Genomic DNA, 25,638 nt, shown 5'->3' with positions numbered 1-25,638 from the left:
CACTTTTTGTGTCCACTTATTGACAGGTAAACATATAATGCGCCCTGACAATTTATATTTCTCTTTTAACCCTATTTTAATGACATTTTTGAAGTTAGACTGTTGTTAAATTTCTGGTTTGATAGCTGAGCGAGATCTTTAGTGTTCATTTTCCCACTGCATGCTGCATGATTCAAAGATTTTCTGCATCCGATTTCTGTAAGTGCCATGCTTCACATCCATAGATCATAGCTGGAATGACCATGGTGTTCTCTGCAGAAATTCAGGTCAAAAGATCCCAACACATAACTATCCAATGTTTGCTTCTACATATCCTGTTATGTCCTGAGCCTGTGAAGGCAGGCTCAGGACGTTGCAATGGTCCCGGGCAGGTGCAAGCTGCCCGGGACCAGACTGGCTGTCGCCAGCACTCGCGCGCATGCACGAAGTGCAAGCGCGCCAAATGTTGCCGTTTGGCCCGGGGATCGCCTTTAAAAGGAGCAGAGGGACTTGGGCGTTGTCGGCGTCTTTAACCAGCATGCTGTACACTAATAAAGAGGCTCCTGAGAACTGCAACTGCTTTATGCGTTATTTGCCATTTCGCTGAGGACTTAACATATCCAATAAATGGAGCCTCTCTAGATCTTGTGGTAATCACACTTTCTCTTACTTTGAGGATGTTTGATCATAATATTCAATCCGAATTTGGCTTCCTAACAACTTTATTATTTTGTGTTCTACCATCTGAGAAAGAAGTCTTGTCCATCTGTGTGAATCCTTCTAAGTATGTCACATCCAGTCTTCTCATCTCAAGACCAAATGTATTCAGATCCTTCAATATACTTCGTCTCCTTGATGTCCCCTTCATGGCTTCTCCCAGATAGAATAGAATAGAATAGAATAGAATAGAATAGAATAGAATAGAATAGAATAGCATAGCATAGCATAGCATAGCATAGCATAGCATAGCATAGCATAGCATAGCATAGAATAGAATGGAATAGAATAGAACACTTTATTGTCACTTTGAATGTACACTAATCGGCATACATTAAAATGAAATTTCGTTGCATTCAGCTCTCAAAGGGTCACCACCTCCGATATACACTACATAAATATGACAAAAACAAACAAACAAACAAATAAATACAGAATACTGTATATGTTGCCTGAATACATCTAAAGTGGGGTGCCTAAACCTGGAAGTGATATTGGGTGCAAAAATTGGTTGATGCAATCCAAAACTAAATTTGCCTTTTTTTTTTGTAGCGATCTTATACAGGGAATTCACATTTAGTTTATAATGAACTATAATTCCAAAGTCTGTCTCACAAGTACTGTTGTTAAGTCAGATATTCCTCAGTTTACATCAACACGTTGGCATTTCCTATGTGAAAAACTCAAGGCTTTTTATGCATTCATTGTATTGTTTTCAGCCCTTTTGTGATATAGAAATCTATTTCCAACCTACTTAAATCAGTTTGGGAATGAATAGAGATGCCTTTCAAAGCAATCGTTCCAAGAATGATAACCTACAATTTCTGGTATTGCCAGTTTCTGGCTGATTGGATGAATGGAACGGTAGTTTAACTTTTTAGAATATACCAGGCAAATGAGAGTTCCTTTCAGTTTTGTACAAATGCCTTTAGAACGTTTTTCCATATCCCCGTAGCCTTGTCTTATAGCAGACATGTCAAACACAAGGCCCGGGGGCCAGATGCGGCCCGCGAAGTGGTTTCATGTGGCCCGCGAAACCATCCTGGAAACAGTGAGGGAACGGCCCCTGCTGCCTTGGCCCTGGCCCAGGCCGGCCGGGAGTCAATGTACAATTTTGTGGTGGCCATCTATGCTGAAACGCATTCAGTCTTAGCTCTACAAGGCCGTCTAGAAACAGTGAGGAACCAGCCCCTGCCTCATCGGCCCTGCCCCCTGGGTGCATACTGGGGAGCTGTCACCCTTTGTGAGGAATGAAGAAATGCACCATTGCCTGGAAGTGGCCAGCAAATGGCCCTTGCCTATTTCATATATCCAGCTTGATGGGCTCTGGGGGAAGGGTTACAACAACACTAAAACAAGTGACTTATGACCACCTTTCACACAACCATTGCAGCATTGCCATTGTTACCTGTGCAATGCCGCCCAGCCCCCAGCCTGCCTGGTTTCGGCAGGCAGCGGGGCACTCTCCTCACAGCACCAAGAGCTGAGCTGGGTGGTGCGAATCTGATGAGAAGTGCAATGCTGCCTAGCCCCCAACCTGCCCAGTTTCAGTAGGCAGCAAGGTGCAAAGCTGGCGAGCTTCCCACCGCCCAGCTCAACCTCTCAGTGCTGTGAGGAGAGCACCCTGCTGCCTGCCGAAACCAAGCAGGCTGGAGGCTGGGCGGCATTGCGTAGGTAACGTTGATTCTCATGCTGCTCATGGGATCCCCTCCCCCAGAGCCCACCAATCCAGATATGTGAAGTAGGTGAGGGCCATGTGCTGGCCATTTCCACACGATGGTGCATTTCTTCATTCCTCACAAAGGGTGACACCTCCTCAGCTGCGTTTCTTGCCTGTTTTTCTCCCTCCCTCATCTCAGATATTTTCCCACCACACTGTACATAGGAAGGAAGGAAGGAAAGAAGGAAAGAAGGAGAAGGAGGGTCTGAGGGAAGTCCTGCCTTAGTCCTGCCCTGCTGCCCTTTCACCATCCCCTTGCCCCCTCCTCCTGGCCTATCCTGGGGGGGTCTCCCATCCTATTGCTAAGGAAGCTTTGGATACAAAGCCAGGTCTCCTCCCATGGAGAGGGAATGGGCCTCCCTCTAACTATGCCCTCGTACCCATCATGAGCAACCTGGCTAAGGAGAGCAAGCACAGCAGCAGCAGCCTTGAGGAGGTAAGTGCAGCTGGATGCTGCCTTGGGGCTGCGGGTGCTTGAGGATCAGGTTGGGTGTTTGACCTCTGCTGCTCAGGGCTCCAGGCAGCCCGCACCACCATCCATCACCCCCGCATGGCCTGAGAGGAACAGTGAGGCTACTCCAGTGGACCACGCCTTGGCACTTGCCCTGGTCCCACCCCCTTCTGCCAGAGACTCTCAGATCTGTCCCACTCCTGCCCAGCCCCCCCACAGGCACCCTTGATGCAAATGATGTAGAGCTGGCCATGCCCACCCAGTAGACCACACCCACTCCATCCACACCCACCCAGTAGGCCGCACCCACCCTGCCCACACCCACCCAGCCCCCCCAAGGGAAACTGCAATGCTGATGCGGCCCTCAATGAAATTGAGTTTGACACCCCCGTCTTATAGCATAGGAATAACTTTCAAAAGCCATCACTTGTGGAGGTTGTATAGGTTAAGAATGAATGCATGAACGAATGAAATCCCCATTCCTGTGATCAAAGATGTTTTGTGTTGTTCCAACAGCTTAATCCAGCACCTTAAATATCCTACCTCTGAATAGGTATACGTGTGAATTGAGCAGTAAGATAATGAATGTATTTAACCAGATCATAGGATGACTTATAAAACAGAGTAGGTCCCAACTATGAGGATATTCCACTCTAAATTTCAGGAGCAAAACTGAGCTATTGGAGGAAATACAAAAAGCTGTTCTGCATACCTGGGCTGGGTTGCAAGAGTAGATGAGATGACAGACAATCAGGCAAATTCATAGCATAGTTTAGGCATATTTATTCAGAAGCAAGTTCAATAGTCTCAGGGTCCTTTTAATTCCATTGAGCTATGGCTGGAGTATCCATATAATAAAGCTGCCTGTTATAAAGAATTGTTCTATCAGGCTGGAAGGAGATCGGGAGTCCATCCACACACGCAGTTCTAAGAAATGGCTTGTTTTAGACAAGCCTAGGCTGTATGACTTCAAACTTTGCAGTTGGGAAATAGTAATCTTGAATTCTTTTCAACATGTAAAATAAAACAAAAACAAACTATTTCTAAAAGCAAAACCCCTAACAAATCAGAGAAAAATGTTGCAGCCTAACCCTCTACTTTCTGTGTTTCTTGTTTAAGAGATTTTCAACATACGGTAGCATTCAACATGCAGATAGTGCTGTATGATGTCAAAAGTCTTCATTCCAAGCATTTTTGCAGGCAAGGACTTACTACATCAGAAATAAATTATATTTCCTATGATTCAGGTGTTGTTTAATATGATTTTAGATAGAAGGAGAAAACAGGTATGCACCAAAGAAAATGATTCATCCTTGGAGTAAAGTAAAATAGTAATAAAAAGTTATATTAAACATGTGTGTGTATCCATCATGCTATTCCCCTTTTGGCATATTGTATGAACATTGTGCAAAAAAGAGAAAAGAAATTCACCAAATTGATAGTCAACACAGTATCTGCCACAATACTTGGAGTATTATTGTAACACTGGTAAAATGCTCTTACCTGTAAAAATATGAGCCATTAAATTTTACACCATCTGAACTTCCTGACTAGTTTTCAGGAACAGCCCGAAGAACTGTGCCTCGAATAGTTCAGTTTTAAAGGCCCTTACATTATGGAATGTCTCCTGTAAATCAGATTTGCCCCAACCTTGTTAGCATTCCAAATTAAGTTAAAATTTTCTTGGGGGCTTAACATTGAAAAATGCCATTACTGTTTTATATTACCTTGTTTTAAATGTTTTGCTGAATTTTTAATTGATTATATTGATTACTGATTATTCTTTCATTATATTGCCAACAATCATATGATGGTAGTGATGTAAAAATCTAATTAAAAAATTCCAGTTTATGCATTCAGACCAGTTTTCTTTTGTTCTGTTCTCTTCAACCTATCTCTTTTTCCTTTTTTTTTCTTCAGTTTAATTTAATTTGTGCTTGTCATCATTTATTCTTCTTCTTATACTTCAGGCCACAGTCTTCACTATACTATGGTCATCATCAGATAGACCCATATACCAACTTCTGCTACTCATTGTGGCTTTGATCATCAAAGCTTGCATGTTTTCTAAAGTGACAGGGACAGTGTAGCCTGTATTACCACCCCTGATAATACAGGTCAGATCCTGACTATTATCCCACAAAGTCAAAGTTCATGTTTATCCCAAGCAGAATTCTATGCAAGCTAAGATTACCAATCTAGAGCCCACCTTTCAAGCCATCATAAATTACATATTTATCTTACCAGAGTATACACAGGAGATGGGAATAGCCTGAGGACACACAAGCATGTACAATGTACTTTATTTACTTGCAAGTTTCTAAATTTCTAACCACAGACATTATAAATTAAAGTTTCTAAGCAAGCCTAGAGCTAGGTTCAACAAGTTAACTGCAAGAAAGCAAACAGTTTATTACCATTCATAGATTACAGAGATAGTAAACTGTGTTGTGACGGTGGCTCATAGCTGTTCTTTGTTGCTCCAGCTACCTGGAGAAAATAAGATTGTACAATGCAAACTTGAAAAAGAGGAATAGTCAGTGAAGAAGCAATTAATTAGGCAAAAGCAGGAAAACTACAAAGAACAGCCAGTGTTGTCTCTGACTCCTTCACCTGTCCTTTTCCTTTGAGAAGTGGATTGAAGGATGTTATGTAATTTAGGAGGGCAAAAACAGCTATTGTGTTAACAGCTGCAAAGAAGATTGGAACTTGCTTCTTTAAGTATTTCTTTTTCTGAATCTATGTTGTTCCTTTGTGCTTTGCTATTTTTTTTTTTTTTGCTGAAACTTCCAACTTTGTAAAAAGATATAAATTCAGCCAATACAGTGGATGATATTTTGGGGGTCTAATAGTCTGGAGAAGTGTGTAAGCATGTTATTGGGCCAAAATAGTAGTTGCTCTTCGGCATTGCTGTTGCGTACGAAATTTGGCTCCCATTTCTAAAGGTAGATTCTTCTTGCAAGTTGTCTTTCTCTTTCCTGCAAGAATCTTTCTCTCTTCCTTGCTACCCCGTTCTATTTCCCTTCCAGAAAGATTTGGACCCATGGAGGAGTGAGGTGCCATAGCTGAAAATCACCCAAGTAGGGATCTATAACTGGGCTGCAAAAATCTCATAGCCCAAAGAAATGCAGACAATTTTGATAATCCTTGGGGTTTTAACAGTTCAATTCAGCCTAATCCTCCCAACTCTGGAAGCCAGCTGGAGAAAGTCAATCCTGCAGTATGTGATAGGTGAGGAAGTTCTTCAGGGCTACAGTTACTAGATGTCCTCCAGGGCCTGCGAGGGGGCAGCCGGGCCACCTCCGACATCTGCGATCCCCAGAAGCCAACGGACCACAGAAACTCTTTGACCCAGGGCCACTCTGGGGAAGGAGGGGGAGGGGAAGTGCTCGTCACGATTTGCCCCGCCTTCTCCAGCGCCTGTCCCTATATTTCCCTCGGCCAGGATCGCTGCTACGAGTGTGGCTTGGCCGGAGAATCCTGAGGCCAAGAGGGAAAAGGAGCGAAGGGCTGGCTAGGGGACCCGGCAAACGGGATAAAACCGCTCTTTTGCGCGCACGCCGCTCCTTTCTTTTCTCCTCGGGAAAGTCGCCCTCGCACCTCGGGACAGCGCCATTAGCCAGAGTGAGTGGGCAACGCAAGACACTCTGGCGCCAGCTTGCTGTCTGGGGGGCGGCTTCTGCTGCTTCAGACGCGCTGCCAACCAGGAGGGCGGGAGGAGAGCCATGGGGGTGCCCGTGCCAGGTGCGAACGGCCGCTTGGGTGCTGTGTGGAAGAGGCTGAGCCGCAGCTTACGACCTCTTGTTCCATCCAAGGGCGGGCGGCAGAGCTGGGACGAGATACACCTGCTGCATCTGAAAAGGTAAACGCGGGTTTCGGATTGGGCTGTTGCTGGCTTTTGAGTCTCAGAAATCAGTCCTTGCCGGCAAATGAACAGCTGGGCGGGATAGTTTACTTCCAGGCTGCGGGAGCCGATGCCTGCAGGCGCGCACGCGCCTCTTCTACTACTGATGAAGGTTCAAACGCGGAATCGTCCTGCAGAAGGAAAGGTAGCTAGCACAGGAGATAAACGGTAAAACAAAAACAAAAAACCCTCCTTTTCCCCCTTGTAGGCTGGTTTGTTTCTTTGTTGTTCTAGACAACAAAAGGGGAGCGCTCCAAATCCTGTTGGAGCCAGGATTCTGATTCTGTTCTTCCTTCTTCGATCTGGATAAGTCCTTCTCAGGCCCCAGTTGCTCTAGTACAAGGGGGCATAGTTGCATGGCATAGTTGCATCCCTTAAGTTGGATCATTTTTGCACCAAGGAAAGTGATGAAGAGTCTTGTAACAGTTGAATTGTTTGCAACGGTATGGATTTCTGCCACCTGGAAGAAGTTGTCTCCAAGTCTTGATTTTGCAGAGATGTCTTCCTTCTCCTTGTGCTGGGGCTTCATCAGAAATCTTTTCATGTGTACAAATACTTTAGGAGCAGTCTGATACACATCTATCTGGGAATAAGCCCCATTGGCCTTAATAATGCTTACTTTTGGATTGGCTTGGATTACAATCACAGTATCAAAGAATTTGAACTGAATAACTGCTTAATGTTGCCCCAGATCAGTTGCCTTAGATGACTTTCTTACTGTCGCTTATAAAAAATGAGCTCTGGACTGGTTTATCAACATTTTTATAAAACAAGTTTGTAATCGCCAGAGTGACCCCTTGCTTCATGGTCAAAGCTTTGTAATGATGCCAGTGGTTGTCCATACAGAATTGGTAGACGGTTCTGGATTTCAAAGTATGTTATTTACACTTTAGAAAGCAGCCCTAACCCAGGTGCAGATCTCTTGTAGGGCTGTGTCTTGCAGAGTTCCCAAACTTCAGTAAACTGATTTATGCAAAAGAATTTTGCGTGATTATGGTTTTTCACTTCGTTCTCAACTGACTGTTGTGAATGCAAGGCAAGACCAGAGGATGGAGGAAATCCTATTTTGAATTAAATATGAATGAAATTGTTTGTACTTGATGGAATCGCCTCAGAGAGTAGATAAAATTGAGGTTTAAACTTCTTGTGAAAGTATCTTTAGAGTCACATTAGAAATTTCAGTATGAATAAAACCAATTAAAAATCTGCCTCAGCCATTCCAAGCATAGTGGTCCTTCATGGCCAACATTAATTGAGAATTAGAAAAGAATTATCTCACACAATTCAAAAACACAGTTTGGGGAATGCTGCTTCAGGCTCTTAGAAAAGCAATACATGACACAATATATGGTGCCCATTACACCTGAGTGGTCATCTGTGAGTACATAGGCTGCTGGGCTTTTCAGACAAAGTATTACTGAAGTGTTAGTATTTTACAGAAAGCATCCAAAGCAGGGATCCTCAAACTTGGCCACTTGAAGACTCGTGGACTTCAATTCCCAGAATTCCCCAGCCCGCCATGAGAGCTGGGGAATTCTGGGAATTGAAGTCCACAAGTCTTCAAGTGGCCAAGTTTGAGGACCCCTGATCCAAAGCATTTATTTCACTGAAAATTTCCATTTATCCTATAGCTGGGCTAGAATGATGTTGATTAGATTTTAAATATTGTCATGCTGAAAAATTATAAATTCAATATATAGGCAAGGGAACAACTGGTGGGAAAGTCAGGGAAGCTGATACTAGAGTTAGCACAGTGTAACGTTTTAGTTACAGTTTGGCTTTTGAAATAATTCCCATGGATTATAAAATCATTATTTTAGAATTGACTATTTTGTAATTAGTGAAAATTTAAATTTGCATTTCTTTTCAGGTGTAAAGATGTCTAAGTATAATAATCTGTTAAGTAATAAATAAGGAGTTCATTACTTCATAGGAACTGCAAAGTTTATATTCCTGACTTCAATGCAGTTAGGATTAACCGGCTGCCTAAGGCAGATTCAGAATTTAATTACTGAATTAGGGAACCGTGAGCAAGGATATTCTTAATACCCTGATTCATAAGTTGCAGTATCAAGGGCCATGAATCCAATGGTGAAGGTCTTTGCTTATAGGCTAATCTTTCTGAAATACTACATCATATTCAAAGACATATTGCATGTATTGTCTCTCAGTATGTTTCTGCCAAATCCTATTCATATTATTCCTGGACATTATTTTTGGTTGCTATTCTACACAAGTATACTTCAAAACAATTTTGTGTTTAGAATCTGGATACCATTGTATAATAAAATTCTTGGAGTTCTTTAAAACTGGTCTACTACACACAAAGTAGAATGGATTTGCAAAATGCTAGACTTTAGACAACTATTAATTTGGCACTTCCACTCCTGCACTCCAAATTGTATTTCTCTACATAGAGTATGAACTAATGCACTTCACCTGACCAAAAATACACAACTTGAATCAGTGTTCAGTATATACAGTATAATGCTATACTGTAATGTGCTGTGTGAATTGCATTATTGTGAGTTTGGGATTAGCTGCCTAATGCAAGCCAAACCCAAGAGTTATGCAGTTAACTGCACACTTGGGGCAATAAAATCATTACTTTCCTATAGATGTAGACTACCTGGCCATACCCTGTATTTGAATTAGTTTACTAGAATTTTGATATAGGAGTGTCCTCTGTTTTAGATTTGACAGTGCCTTTTGTTTCCATTTGAATTGTTTACAAGGTTAGTTGCAAGCATAGTCAACTGCTTTAATCTTTAGAACTAGATTAGGCTGGAATTTGCCTAGAGAAAGAGAGAGGCTTTTATTTGTAATTCAGTAAATTCAGTTTGGTCTCCAGTGATAATTATTACAAGGAGATAAAAACCGATGGCGCTTGAGGGAATGAGATTTAAACTTGTGAGTCTTAGTATATATTTACATTGTGTTTATATGGTAAAGCTGTTGAAAGTAATTATATTGCCCAATAGCAAACATTGTAGATTTGGAAATGATTATAATCCCATGTCTCTTTGAACTACTAATTCTGCTTTCTTTCTGAAAGATGCGGTGAGATCTGTGTAAAACATATGGCTGCTGAAGCTGCTACTTATGTTATAATTATTATGAACATTTAGCCTAATTGATAAGACAAAGGCACGGATTGGGATATTCTAAACAGGTGTCAAATATTAAAAGACTATGAGGTAGTGCTCTTAGCACATCCCAAATAAATAATTCATTTTGTGGAGTCCTTGGTGAGGACTCTATATTCAAGACTGAGCTACAGATATTCTGTTCCAATATAATTTGTGTTTCTCCCTAGTAAGATTTTGCAAATCTTCCAAACAAGGATATCTGGTAGGCGTCTTTGATCTAGGTCAGTGGTTCTCAACCTGTGGGTTGGGACCCCATTTGGGGTCGAACGACCATTTCACGGGGGTCGCCAAACAACGCAGTCCGCCATTTTTTCCCCCTTTTCCTTAGCTGTGCTACTCCCTTTTATTCTATTGGCTTTTGAAAGCCAATAGAATAGACTCTCTTGAATAGAGTCTAATTCTATTGGCTTTCAAAAGCCAATAGGAATTGTCCAGGCTGTCTCTGCCCTGCTGAGCCCGCCAAAAGTCCCATTCTGCAAACGGTGCTGCAGCAGTTGAGTAGTCCTCGACTTACGACCGGCTGGGGGTCGTGGCATTAAAAAGGTTGAGAACCACTGATCTAGGTCTTCTCAGCTCTTTTATTAGGAATAATTTCAGTCAAAAATATTAACCATGTTATTATTCTATTTGTGATGAGATTCCAAAATTAGATTATTTTTACTTGAAATCTCATTTAAGGTGCAAATTCAGGATTAACACCAGTTAGCCATGTCCTGATAATTAAATGACCTGAGTACATCCTATGCCTTGTAGGATCAGATCAAAGTCCATTTAAACTAATGTTACTTGCAAGCAGTGTATCAAAATAACAAAAACTATATGACCCATATAGTGTGCTAAGCTATATCCAAAACCAGATTACATATATATCCCATTTACTCCTCATTCTGTCTATACCATTTTATAGGGTTTTTTTCTCTTTTGATTTGAAGAATGTGAGCAATTATACTTGCGTAGATCTTACTAAACTGTTGCCTTGTTTAGCAATTATTTGCAATCCTTGCATTTATGACCTTCTCAGGTCTGTAAAGCAAAGGAAAGCTGAAGTAAGATCATAAGCACAGTTGCAGTTTCATTTAGCAACTGCTTCATTTAACAACCAAGTTGCTGGTCCCAACTGTGATTGCTAAGCAAGCACTACTTGTATAGAATAATCCTCTCAAATGTGACACTTCCAAATGTGTAGAGATAATAAACATTGGGAAATGCATCTCCAAATCACGAAAGGTGCCTGGTCAGGGAATTCAGATGTAAAGTTCTAAAAAGTTCTTCTCATGAATATGTCTGTATCCAGAATGGGAGCAACTATGAGTTACTCAACTTCATATGCTGACATCCAAAATGGTTTCTTTTTCTTTTCTCATCAACTAAGACTATAAAAAAGAACATATATATGATGTCATGTTACTTAGGAGATGCTGCTACTGCAAATTCATAGGAATTAACAGTGTTCTGTATAGACCAGGGGTGTCAAACTGCCAGCCTGCGGGCCAGATCATCATGCCAAAACCGCGCAAACTCCATTGCCAGCAATGGGGGAAAAGTCGTGATACGTCGCGTCACGTCACATGACATCACAAGTTTGACACCCGTGGTATAGGCATTTCAGTACAAGCCACATCACCACTAATGAATGCATAGTTGCAAATGCTTGCATTTATATGATGTTGATATGATGATGTTGGATTTCAGATATCCCATTTTTAAACAGATGTTTGTTACTTTAATAGACAAAAATGGGAAAAAACCAAAATGGTATAAAAAAATAAAAAAGCAGAAAACAAAACAAATGCATGATATAATACATATAAAACAGCTCAAATTTTAAACATAGCAATAAACCACATAGAATAATGTTGATCAGTCTTTCCATTATGTCAGTACAGAGATCATTTATAATTGAAGAGCAATTGCATATCAGTCCAAAATAATAAATCTGGAACTGCGCTACCTATCCATGATAACAAAACAGACCCCCAATTTTCAGATTATAATTTAATAACACCTTGACCTCTTTCCAAAATAAATTTAAGTTTAAACTTGTATCTGAAATCTTTTTTCCACTAAGGATTGAAGGAAATTCATGAGGTGTTTTTAGACTTGTCGATTGAAAGGCTCATAATAGCTAAAAAGCAGTTAACACCCAATTTCCGAAAGTGATTAGAAAAGGAAGTATGTGAACCCAGTGCCCTTTCAAAGGCACTGACCATAGTTTGAGCAAGATGGCTATTCTCTTGTCTCCTGGAGTTCTAAACCCTGTGGACAGAGACAGTCTCCTTACAAGGAGCAACTCTCTGGAGCACTTGTGGGTGATCTCAAGTCCTCTCCTTGCCCAGAGAGGAATTACAAAGAGCCGGTCTACTTGCTGGTTTTTCATTCCACCTTGGTTGTCAACTCCACTCTATATGGAAATATCTTCAGTTCACTATTTCTTTCCTGGAAGTCTACCTTTCTAAGCTTTCTCTGAGGTACTCTGTAAACATGGGGGAGGGGGGGAGAGGAATTTTTTTGCTGAATTAATTCTATTTTGAGAGTTTAAAAACATACTTAAGATTCTTTTAGATTCTTAGCCTTTGAATATGAGTATATGATATTCCAATTCTTTATTTGAAAGATCTTGCAAATGACCAATCTTATTTTTTCCCCAGACAAGGTAATTAAAGCAGTAGAAGAGTTTCAGATTCAACCATTCTTCACAAGTCTGGTTATGGATTGTCTCTGGGGAAGGGACGGAGAATTCCAGCATCAAACAAGAACTGTCCATAGTTTCTGTAATTAGTAACTCATCAGTGCAATTACTTTTATTTATTTGAGGTTTTATGGCTATTCTAACTAGCTACCAATTCACTTTCACAGATGCTTTTGAAATACTACAAGATAAGAATCTGTGGGGCCACCTTAGATATTTAGGGTTATTTCTAACTGGCAAATTATGGCTAATAAGAATCTTGATAGAGTTTACTTTAAGAAGTCCTGTGACCTACCAAATTGCTAGCAGGAGTGGATAATGTGATACAAGGAGCTTGATGTTCCTTCCTGCAAATTACATGTACTGAAAAGACATAATTGTTGACAAGCTCCTTAATTTTAGAACTATACAGCTTAGTTTAGTGTAGAATTCCAAATTGACTATTATTACATTCTGGTCATCTCTGTATATGTTAGAAAGACAATTCTCAGGACTCCCAACTAACATAATGACCATGACAACTAGGGAATTCCGGTTGTTGTATCTAGGTAACGTGTCTGGAAGGTACCTAGTTGAAAACATTTCAAAATTGGGGTTTGCTTGTTTTTTTAATGATAGGTTGGCAAAGAAATATTCAAATATTCTCTTAAATTGTACAATCTAGGAATAGCTGCTCTCAGAATATAATCCCAATTGTGTAGTTCTGCTCTTAATAATATCTGGGAAGAAGTCTTGTACTGTACTATGACCATGGGGGACCATGGCGAATAATGCACTCTACTTGACTGGCATCACTGGAACAGAGATGCTGTTCAACAGGGTGCATACAAAATTTCCCTTCAAGTTACTGCTGAAACCATGGTCTGCAAATCAAGGAATGTAGAAGCCTTTCCCAGTGGGGTGTTGGTAATATTAATCAAGTACTAGAAGTAGCTTCTATTTTTTTTCATAATGACAAAATTTGGATGATTGTACTGCAGTAACATCTTTATTGGCTTCAAAAAGCTGGTCTCTAACATTTTTCCCTATTCTAAGAGCTACATTCCCTCAAAAGGGGGTAGGAAGTTTATATGTAGGATAGGCAAGTTTGGTCCATTATACCTAGGTGTGTGATGGAAAAAATAAAGTTTGGCAAGGTGGGATTTTTAAAGGCTTTCTAGTCTTTTAATTGCCCACCAATGCAAACGATGATAACAAAACAAGTAGTTGATATGTTTTAAGATCAAGTCCTTTTTTCCACCTTCTCAATTCAGTTACCTCCTTCCCAGAGCTGAGAAGTCAACTAGCCTAAGGCAGAGCTAGAAAACAGCTCCCAGTTTCTAGCCAGTGTCTTAACCCCTAAACCAGTGGTTGTCAACCTGTGGGTCGGGACCCCATTGGGGTCGAACGACCATTTCACGGGGGTCGCCAAACAACGCAGTCCGCCATTTTTTCCCCCTTTTACTTAGCTGTGCTACTCCCTTTTATTCTATTGGCTTTTGAAAGCCAATAGAATAGACTCTCTTGAATAGAGTCTAATTCTATTGGCTTTCAAAAGCCAATAGGAATTGTCCAGGCTGTCTCTGCCCTGCTGAGCCCGCCAAAAGTTCCATTCTGCAAACGGTGCTGCAGCAGTTGAGTAGTCCTCGACTTACGACCGGTTGAGTAGTCCTCGACTTACGACCACTTGGGGGTCGTGGCATTAAAAAGGTTGAGAACCACTGCCCTAAACCAGTGTTTCCCAATCTTGACAATTTTAAGGTATGTGACTTCAACTCCCAGAATTCCACAGCCAGCTTTGCTGTGGAATTCTGGGAGTTAAAGTCCACATGCCTTAAAATTGTCAAGATTGGGAAACACTGCCGTAAACTAAAACAGCTCTACTTGCATACTACTGTTTTATAAATCCATTTCTGATCTGTAAGCTTTTGAAAGTTTCCCTCAACTATTACTTGTTAAGAGTTTGAATATGTTGTTGTTTCTACTTTTAATGAAAAAGAACAGAAAAGGAAGGGAAAAGGTTATCTCACTGTCTTTCTCTGTTACCTTTTTATATACATATAAAGCTACACTGGTTGTTCATAAATCTTTTGTAACATTCATTCTTCATTAATTGGGACTATCAATTTATCTTTTCAGTGTTAGAGTCAAGTCTCTTAGTGACAAGTAGAGCAAGGTGAAAGTTTTTATTTCTACTATTTTATTCAGTTCAGACTTAGCTGCTTCTCCACTTTTCATAACTATTCCAGCAATGTAGAGATTATTATTGCCTTGAATACAAATTGTAATCTTTGATAGGATGTCTAGAAATGAACACCAGAGTGGGATCTGTAGCCAAATCTGCCACAAAGGATAGACAGGTCTAATATCTCTTTCAGTCTTCAAGAAGTTGATTGTTTGTCAGAGAGCCTCTATCCTATTCTAATACTTAAATTACCTTTCCCCAACGTATTCTCTATCCATCAATATTTTGGGAAATGAGCTTTTACAGAGGAAAAAGTTTATGGAGTCCTATATAAAGGATTCCTCTGAATGCATCTTTAGTGGATCAATGACTGTCAATTCTTGTGAGTGCACTTGATGTTTCTTTTGTTTTCTTGAACTTGTTCACTTGACTTCTGACATGTAGAAATGTGATTTTAATTGCTCCAGGAAGAACGTCACATTATATACTAAAGACCTGATTTATATATGATGCTATACAGTTTGTCTGGCCATATGCCAGAAAGTTAAACAGGAGAAGGCTCTTATTTGGGAGTGTGAAAAGAAATCTTTCTCTAAGAACATACTAAGGTGGAATATTCCAGCAATTAATGCCATGTATACTCTTTACTCATCTTTTAATTTGCCCAGCTCTAGATAGCTGTTCTAGTTTATTGTGGCTGAACTCAAAAAGCTAAACAAGGTTGGATTTTGACAGATGGGAAAGCAGGAAATGCCACTTCTGTAGGCCAGTTTGTACTAGATGGTTGTAGTTTAAGACGTTGGACCAGATTCAGTTCTATCCTGAACATTCTCTAAACAATTTTATGTCAATCACTCTCTTGTATTCTAACCTACCTCAAAACGTGCAGGAATAAAATGAAAGGATATTCTTTATAAACTGTCTCCTGGGAAAAGGGCAGGATATGAATCTAGCAAATAAATGCATAAATAATAAAAACAATTCCAGAAGAAGACAGTGGCAAAATACATCTGCACCGACTATATTCAAGAAGTCACCAGGAGTAAAAAAAAGAAGTTACATGTTTTGATTCTGAGCCCCAGTTTCAAAAATGCTACTGTTGAAAGAAAAATCTTCATCAGGGCCCAATCCAAGCCGCGAATAAACAAAATGGAGACTGCTTTAGAAAGAAGGTTATAGTTTATTGAAGAGCAGAGCCAGACAGAAATATAGCTCTGGGAAAGCTGACCACATGTTGCTCGGAGTGGTGGGTTTTTTATACCTTCTTGGGCTTTTGTGTTTGGAGTTATTCTTCCTGTTCCTGTGGTATGAACTTTGACCTGAGGTTCAGTGCAACTTTCTGGTAATCTAATGGTGGTGGGTTAATCCTGTTACGTCCCAAAGGTCATATCCTGCTCAGTGGGGCTGATGACTATGTCCTGTGTTGGATTTTTTGGGTGAGGGGTTGTTGATTCTAGGGATCTTTTGTCTTTTTAATCCTATCAGCTCTAAGCTTCCTGGATCCAATCTTTCTGAAAGGATTATCACATCTGCATTTCTACAGACCTGGCCTCTGCTTGGGGCAGAGAGACTTGGGGTGGTGGTGGTTTCTGCCTAAGATTTTCCATTATTCCTTTGGAGAAATATATTCTGCCTTTTTAATATTCCCCAAAATATTTCTTCTGAATATTCTGACTGACTTCCCACACTAACTTTCCTAAACAGTCTTTTAAACTTTTAAAAGGAAGTATAAACTGCTTTTCAAATAAACAAATCCATTATTTAAATAATGTTCATCCCTCACCATTAAAATACAGTAGCAAACATGTTTCATTGTACCTCTGCAGTATTCGTTCCTTTTAGCGTCTGAGCATAATGTCCAAGATGCAGATGGTCCTTGATCATTGCCAAGGTAAAGTAGGAAGTTTGTTTATTTGTTTATTTACTCTCCTTCTTTACCAGCCATTCTTAAAGGCTCTATGTGGCTAACTAAACAATTTAACAAACACATCTTTCCAAATGCATGCAAAGGCAATCTATATAAATAAGTCACAAATGATGCATATTGTAAAGCAGCTTTCTACTGGGACAACTAAAAGAGAAAATTTTTTACAAGTTTCTGGAAATACAGGAGAGATGAAATAGGCCAGAGTTCAGCAATGGATAAAGCTTGCCTCTGAGGCCCCGTCAGGTGGTACCTGTATTTGACTCTGTAAGATCTAGTTGGAAGGAGGAATGCCAGAAAAAGCAACTTCTCAAATAACCAGGACTGAAGCCATGACGACCAGCACCTTGAATCTCACTGGGAAGTCTATTGGTAACAAGTGGAGCTCCAAAAATATTGGAGTCATCTAATCATATTGGTGCATACCTGTCACTGCCTGGGCCACCACATTTTCTACCAGCTGCATATAGAAGAGAAATAAAAATGGAAGGAGCATAGGTAGCAAGCAAGAAGAAAGACAAAAAGGAGACTGCTGAATAGGCAATGAGACAGAGAAGAGAGATGCTCTATATCAGGGGTAGGCAACCTTGGTTCTTTTATGACTCGTGGACTTCAACTCCCAGAATTCCTGAGCCAGCCATGCTGGCTGAGGAATTCTGGGGGTTGAAGTCCACGAGTCATAAAAGAGCCAAGGTTGCCTACCCCTGCTCTATATGAATTGGGTATTGAGGCTGTAGCAGGTCTAACCCAAGCCCTGGCCCAGAAAATACTAGATGCAAAACCTGGAGAAGGTTGAGATCATTTAATATTGCCCCCTTTGGTTACTCATGGCTAAATTTAGGAGTTAGTCCCAAGGATAAATGTGAATGAAATAATAACATTGCTCTGCCCATGTGCCATTTCCCTTACGAGATCAGTTCCTTCTTACTGATTTTCTTGGCAGTCTATTCCCCATTTAACTTTGTTCTAAATAAAACATTTCCTATTTTGTGCTTATGTACTTAATACACAGGCATCACTCATAATCTATGCACAAAGGAGAGATTTCAGGAATGCGAAGCTGGATAATTCTCCAGAGAAGGAAGCCCTTACTGATAACAACCACCAGTAGCAAATTGGCCTCTATAAACATAACCACAAGTGAAGCTTGTTTCAAAGATGGAATTAATATTTTGTCTTACTCTTGCCCATCTCGCTTTCATGTAGGAAATGTGTGAATGTTTTTAGTAGGCTTGGGTGAGTCTACCTTAACAAAGAATCTCATATGGCGAATGCCACTCTTTATCAAGGCAAAGAGTTATAAAGCCTCAGCTTGATTTTCCCCAAAGTTATTCTTGAGATGTTGTCTATCCATTTAAGAATCCATGATACGCATGTTTGGTATAAGTGTTTCATTATTTATTTGCATCCATGAACTCGTACGGCTTTGCATATCCTTTCGAAATCACATCCAAGGAATGGAAGCCTATTTCATTTGTCAGGGTTTTTTTTTTCAATTATACTATGTAAAAACTTAATTTATAGCTGGTTTTTTATATTGTATTAGAATTATAACTTTTAAATATCTTATCTAGCCCTGGGCCAGATAACAATGTGAAATTGGGTAAACACAGAAATCTGATAGAATCTTGATATTCTTAGTTTGATTACTAATTTTGCTTTTTTGTGTGTCAGATTCCTGAAACATACAATACTTCCTGGTCATGCCTTTCCTATCTTTTCATTAAACTTCTGTTTGCTGTTGACACGGATTATTTTGATCCACAAGAGTAATTTTCTTATTGGACTTTTTTTCCTGCAGAATCTGGGAATCTCCTCTTTTCTTGGCTGCCAAGGACAACAACGTTCAGGGTCTCAGGAAATTAATCCAAGATGGTTCTTGTGACATTTATCAAAGAGGTAATTAAACCTATTCTGAAGAGAGAATTTTCTTGGACCATCAAGTGCTTCATTAAAATTATATGCATTAATCTCTCCATTCTTTGATTCTCTGCAGTATATATGTGCAGATGTGTATACAGGTGTGACTCTTCTTTCGCATGATGTTATTGTTACATGCTGACTGGGGAGTTCTGGGGGTTGAAGTCTACAGGTCCTAAAGTTGCTTAGATTGAGAAACACTGCACTAGGGTGCCCAAAACAGCCATCAAGAAACATTCGGGTACAAAATTTTTTGAAGCAGAACATTTCTAGATTACTTGAAACACACCATTCCAGGGTCAGAATGTTCTGTGACTTAACATTTTGCAATCTTTTAGTACACCCCCAAGACTAGTGAACACCCAGGCGCATGCCCTACTTCTGTTTTAGGCCTCTTTGCCAAGCTCTAAATTTTATATTAAAAGATATCCATAAGTGAGGCAAGCCAAACTTTCTCTCCTTCCCTTTCATTTTAGAAAGGCAGACAATAGATAGATGTTTCTTAACTTACATATCTGTCAACCTGCAATGGATCAAAATGGTAGATTATAATCCGTAACCCTCAATAAAGAAGCTTTCGTTCTGTAGCTGATTTATTCTGTTGCTGTTGATAACGATATGTTTTTGTGTATCTTTCATGTGTATTGGACAGATATCTGAAACAACAAGCAAGGCTTGCTTGTTAACTCATTCTTAAGTGACAATTATGTTTTTATTATTCTGTGCAGGAGCGATTGGGGAGACGGCACTCCATGTGGCCACCCTCTACGATTGCACAGAAGCTGCTGACTTTCTTCTGGAAGTGGCTCCAGAACTCATCAATGAGAAAATGACATCAGCACTTTATGAAGGTTATCATTATTAAGGAGCTGAGCTAGGGTTTTTTTTAAAAAAAACATACAAAATATATACATTTATATCAATAGCAAATACTTATAGTTATTGAGATCTTATAGTTATTGAAATCTAAACATGATGCCCAAATGACATATGGTGCAATAGCAGTTAGATTTATATACTGCTTCATAGTGTGGTATATAACAGGTTTTTATGTTGTGGATTGTTAATATTGTAAACCACCTGGAATCAGTTATGTGTCAGTTAGATGTGAGTTTATTAAACACATTTTAAAAATTGTTTAATAAATACATAAATAAATATTGTAATACATGTAACACTTGATTTAACCCTTGCTGTTGCTGCAAATATTCATGATCTCAAATCAGAAAACAGAATGAATGATAATAGGAACAAAATGTTTGAGCAACTATTATGTAATAGTAAGAATGGGAATTTTTATATTTTTTCCTGCCTGACAAGCTAAAGCATCAAAGGTAAAATTTGCTGCTAAATCTTATGTTTTGTAGCAAAGAGTGACTATATTAGGAAGTGGATTTTCTGTGGGAAGATGGTAAAGAAGGGAATGCTTAAAAAAACCCCTGCAATCTCAGATGCAATGAATTTAAAAGAGAGGGAATCCTAATCATAGAATTCTCAGATGTCATGAATGACATATCTAATTTAACTGGAGCTTTGGCTCTCATTTCAATCTGAGTATTTGTTTGAACTCTTGTCAGTTAGGAAAGTTTTGCAGAATATGAAAGATGTTCTTTCTAAATTCCCTGTTGAAAAACAAATGTAAAATGGTGGTTGGTTGCTTAACATTCCATAATTGAAAACAAGCCAATATGGGGTACAAAGAATGTTCTAATTTGGATTTTTTAAAAAATATTAATTGCAGGACAAACAGCATTCCACATTGCAGCAGTTAATCAAAATGTACATTTAGTGAAATGTCTGCTGAAGAAGAGGGCTCACATTTCTACGCCTCGAGCTACAGGACACTTCTTCAGGCGTAACTCCTCACATCGTTCTTATTTTGGTATGATTTCATCTGTTGCTCCAGAGGACAGAGATAGCTTGATTAGCAGAAGAAAGTCAGTGCTCCACAGAGTTTTTTTCTATCCCTCCTGTTACTGCTGGGTCTACCACTTTAGTAAAGAAATCTTAGTAGACTGGTTTTACCTGCAATCAATAAACAACTTCTCAAAGTTATGACAGCCTTGGAAAAAAAGACTGACTCTCGCAGTCACATGGTTGTATTTCAGGCATTTGGCAACCAGGTTTCATTTATGCCGAGTTGTAATATCCTGCAGTCACATGATCACTTTCTGTGACTTTTCTATTATGTAACGCCCATTGGATAAGCTAAATTTGCATTTATCACCACATGATTTTAATGACCATAGTGATTCGCTTTACGACCATCATAAACAAGGTTGTAAAATTGAGCCTGGTCACATGGTGACTTGACCTACAGCCACAATATCTTATAATCAAAATTCCAAGCTCAAATTTGATCATAAGTTGAGGACAGCCCGTAATTAAAGAAGAGTCCTTGAAATAATATCTTAAATCCCATTACCATGAACACTAAGGTTAATCTGGATCCATTATTTTATTTTTTAACAAATAACGGTATATATTGTTTTAGATCATGTATGCAGAGGAATAGTTTTCCTAAAAACATAGCTGCTGTCATAAGAAAAGTAAAGGATGAAAACTATTTAATGGAAACTGATTAATCAAGGGCAACTTATTCATTGATCCTCCAATATAAATGAAATCAGCTAAACAATGAACCCCAATTATGAGTCTGAGAATAGTTTATTTATTTGTTTATTACTGAAGCTTTGTTTGAATTTTGCTTTCCCTCTCAAATTCTTCCATAGGGGAACATATTTTATCTTTTGCTGCCTGTGTGGGCAATGAGGAAATTGTTCGTCTGTTAATTGAAAATGGAGCTGATATCAGGGCACAAGATTCTCTAGGTAAGATGGCCACAGTCAGCTTGTAAAAACATGGATTGTTTTTGGTAGAAACAATAAGGAATTATACCTGGTTTGAATTTGGTAGACTATTGATTAATCAAACATTTACACTTATGTACAATTATATGATACCGTAACATTTAATTCATTTTTAATAGTTACCTTTAAATTCTTAGGAATTTTTTAGTGTTTTATTTTTTCTTTCTGTAATACATCTCAGTCAAATACTAAATAACAAAGTATGTCTCAGTTCTCAGCCTCACCAATAAATTATCCCACTGATTCAAAATGAGTATATAAAGATGAAACTTGTATTTATGAAGAGCTAATAACAAAATTTGAATAATGCTTGTGAAACATTAGTAAGTTGGATTAATTCGGTATTAACCAATTGTGCAATTGTTTAAATGTAGTTCTCACATTGTTTCATCTCCAGGAAACACGGTTCTTCACATTCTAGTTCTTCAGCCGAACAGAACATTTGCGTGCCAGATGTACAATCTCATCCTATCCTATGACAAACAAGAAGGGAACTTGGAACCACTCGACTTGATTCCCAACAATGAAGGTCTTACTCCATTCAAACTGGCTGGAGTTGAGGGTAACACTGTGGTGAGCACATGGCCCAGTTGATCTCTATGGGAATATTTTTTGGGGGGGAAATAATTTTAAGAATATAATTTGTTTACAGATCTTGTTTTGTTCTCAGAAAAGTCCTAAACATTTATATTGGGCTCCCTGACAATTTCCCATTCAAATACTAATTAGACCAAAAGCCAGATTCAGAAGTTAAGTCTTGGATTATTGTGGATTATTGTTTTGTGCTATAGCAGACTCATGTCTTAGATCCTCCTTTTCTTCATATACAAAGCAACAAAATTTAAAGTTCCATTCATGTTCCTCATGTTTTACCTAGGAATGGAAGGAGAATATACAAACCCAAATCTCATATATATAATGTCACAGTTGGTACTTGTTTAATGATATAATAAGCAAATTTTATTCCTTCAGATCATTTTCTAGTGTAATTATAGTTCAAATTTATTTTTAGTATGAACACCTCTTTCTCTTAATTAGAAATGTTTTTTTGGGGGGGGGGTGTCTTTTGGGTGTTTTGTTTCAAGTCGGTCTTGATTCCTGGCAACAATGTGGACTAGGTCCCTTCAGTTTTCTTGGGATAGTTTTTCAGAAGTGATTTTGCTATTGCTTTGTTCTTGGGGGTTAAAGAGAGACAGAATGACTGGCTCAAAGTCATACAATTGGCTTCATACCTAAAGCAATATTTAGTTTTTGTAGATCTAGAAAACAGACTCTTGGTTTCTAGATCAATGCCTTTAACTACTGGATAAAGTTTTGGATGCTAAAAGATTGTAGTCCTTTGAACCATTCTGGCTGTATTTCAGAATCTCTGCACTTTCATCCAATTCCAACATCCAGAGTTGAATTATTTTGAAACTCAATGCCATCTTTAATACATTCTAGTACTGAATCTTATTAGCAATCCAATGTAAACAATCTTGTGCTCTTCTTCTTTTTCAGATGTTCCAGCATCTTATGCAAAAGCGTAAACAAATAATGTGGTCTTTGGGGCCCATTACCACCATTCTCTATGACCTTACAGAAATTGATTCCTGGGGTGAAAACCAATCTTTTCTGGAACTTGTTGTATCAACAAAGAAAAGAGAGGTACTATGGAGCTCAGATACTTTTAATCTTGGTAGAATGATGACTGTTTCTATTTATTGAAAAAGGAATTTGAGTGTTCTGTTAGGATGTTCATATAAATTGCATTGTCTATGAACTTTTTGTCCAGCTGATGAAGAAGCAAAGATTGCTGAGATTCTGGTAATAGAATTCACATCACAGACTTCAGGGATCAGACTAAGAGAACAGTCTTTCAGTGCAAATTGTCCAAATACTAATACAACAGGTGGACAATTTGACTGAATAAGCTGAATCTCCTGTACTCTTGTTACATTTTTTCATTCAAATAAATAGAGTGTAGTCAAAATATTCATAGCATAAATCACCCATTTGAAAATTTGCTCCTTCTCTATTTACAGAATGTTATCTGATTTAAAAATTTAGAAAATCCAACTATATCATTCTCTGATTTATAGAAAATAATTTGTTGCATGGGCTTCTATTTGTTTTCTAATTTTATTTTTCATTCATCTCTGAAAATGATTCCAGAAAGTTCAAAATTTCCTTCAAATGTTAATTGGTTTATTTTGTTTATATACTGTAGCACCTTTCTACCTGGAGCTGAAGGTGATATACACAGTGTTTCCTCTTCTAGTTTTTTTTCTTTCCGAAACAACTCTTTGACATAAGCTGGGCTGAAAAAGTAGGACTGTCACCCAGTTCCCTAGCAAAATGTGGACTTGAACCTGTCTCTCCCAACACTAGGTTTCAAAGTTTGATGGCTAGTATTCAGCATTAACCATATTATTGTTTGTTATGGAGTTAGTGATATGATAAATATTAATCTGGAACTTGTTCCATTATTTAGCTTTATTTGATTTTTTTCCAGTTTATTAACTTCTCATTACAAAGTTGTAATTTAGGTTTTGACCTTGTGTCAAAAAGTCCCTTCTTGTTTCCTTCCACCCCCACCTGAATCATTTTCCAAATTTGCATTGTACTTAGGGATTCAAGAGATGCAATTGCACAGTAAAGAATTTTAGACCAATCTGTTCTGACTGTCTTTTAGTGAGTAACAATTACTAGCAGAAGCACATAGTAAATCAGAAAAAGTGATTAGATATCTGGCTTCTTTCTAAATGTGGAAGCAGATTGCAATAGTATTTAATGGATTTTAAGAAAGCTATTTTCAAAGTCTCTGAAATGTTATTCCAAAAATAGAAAAATCTTCACAAGTCTTTATGGAAATATAGATGGTGATGATATTTATATCCTGCCATTATTTTATAGTTTAGTTTGGTAACTACTTTTGTTTTAAGGTAAGGACTGTAGCTCAGAGATAGATAATTTACTTTGAATTCAAAAGTTCCTGGCATGATGGAGATACCAATGAGAATCACTCCTGCCTCAAATCCGAGTAAGCCATTGTTAGTCAACTTTGTCACCTTGTAATTTTCATTCTACCTCTAGATCAATTATCCTGGAAAGATAAATTGTTTGCCTGCTAAAACCTTGTTAACCTTACTGGATTTTGCATGTGCTATCTGGCTGTCATCATGTTAAATTTAATAACTTGTGTGGTTTATGGGAAATTTTTTTACACAACTTACAGTTATCATTGATTTTATAACATCAAATTCCAACTTTACTTTTGTGAAGATTATATATGACATTTGACAGTTTTTGACTTATTTGAATCATAAACATAATCAGAAAAAAGTGGCTCCATTTAGTTAAAACCATATTCACAGATGGTAGCACTCTGAGTAATGAGACAATGCACTTCAAATTTCCTTCCTTCTTATATACTTTTTTATGCACTGAAGATCATTCCACATCTTAAAGAAATTTTAGTCTTTCCACTCTTCTGTGCAATTTCAGGTTTAGGACTGATCATTGAGTGTCATTATAGGCCCCAGATACTATCCATTGATGAATATAGCTCTACACTGGTTAGATTCATAGATTGCCATAAGCCTTGGTTTATTTCAACTACAGCTTACTGAAAAAAAAAATTTCTTAGCTTATGTGTGAAGTTAACAACATATATTCTTTAACATTTTGAAGGAAGCAGGCAATTTTTTTAATTTTAGTTAAAATAGAATCAGTTCACCCGTTCTTCTTATATGAGGCAAATTATATACATTTTACAAATGTAACTGAGTTCAGTGAATAATATTTGTTTTATTGATCCATAGTTTAGAATGCAGTAAGTTAATCCTAAAGTTCTTTTTATATATAATTTTTAAAGAAATTTTTTGACAGGGTAAAAACAATACACATTTTAAAAGTAAAAAAGAAAAAGAGATAGAAAAGAAGAAAAATAGAATAATAAAGAAGTGGATCCCAATCTTCTTAGCAGCAGTTAAAAGTACATTTACATTTTATCATCTCTCTCTCTCTAAAGATACATCAAAGTTAATTCTAAAATTCTAATTCAGAAAAAAAGGTGAATGATCCAATTAGTTTAATATTAGCATCAAACCAATTCATGTTATATAAGGATTTATATGATTCACATATAATTCTAAGTCACAAGATAGCTT

General features: G+C 38.3%; 1 protein-coding gene across 3 annotated transcripts in view; it reads left to right on the top strand.

Annotated features, from left to right (window-relative positions):
- Positions 1–5,076: 5,076 nt before the first annotated feature.
- The window catches only part of LOC120306062 (transient receptor potential cation channel subfamily V member 6-like), a 35,105-nt gene continuing 14,543 nt past the window's right edge, over positions 5,077–25,638 (top strand). Inside the window, exons 1-7 of one of the 3 annotated variants that reach the window (XM_039338662.1) lie at positions 5,077–6,491; positions 18,499–18,596; positions 19,346–19,468; positions 20,359–20,499; positions 21,350–21,448; positions 21,885–22,060; positions 22,988–23,134. In XM_039338662.1, coding sequence (XP_039194596.1) covers positions 19,447–19,468; positions 20,359–20,499; positions 21,350–21,448; positions 21,885–22,060; positions 22,988–23,134 — 585 coding nt within the window. In that variant the 5' untranslated portion in view covers positions 5,077–6,491; positions 18,499–18,596; positions 19,346–19,446. Of the gene's footprint in view, positions 6,492–6,592; positions 6,730–6,770; positions 6,940–18,498; positions 18,597–19,345; positions 19,469–20,358; positions 20,500–21,349; positions 21,449–21,884; positions 22,061–22,987; positions 23,135–25,638 lie in introns of those variants that run through there. The other 2 variants (XM_039338659.1, XM_039338661.1) reach the window with 2 other exon arrangements.

Source organism: Crotalus tigris, unplaced genomic scaffold (genome assembly GCF_016545835.1).
Source record: "Crotalus tigris isolate CLP2741 ecotype Arizona unplaced genomic scaffold, ASM1654583v1 scf7180000017716.2861928, whole genome shotgun sequence".
Lineage (NCBI taxonomy): Eukaryota > Metazoa > Chordata > Lepidosauria > Squamata > Viperidae > Crotalus > Crotalus tigris.
The sequence above is the reverse complement of the archived record's forward strand: the minus strand, read 5'-3'. Positions and strand labels throughout refer to the sequence as shown.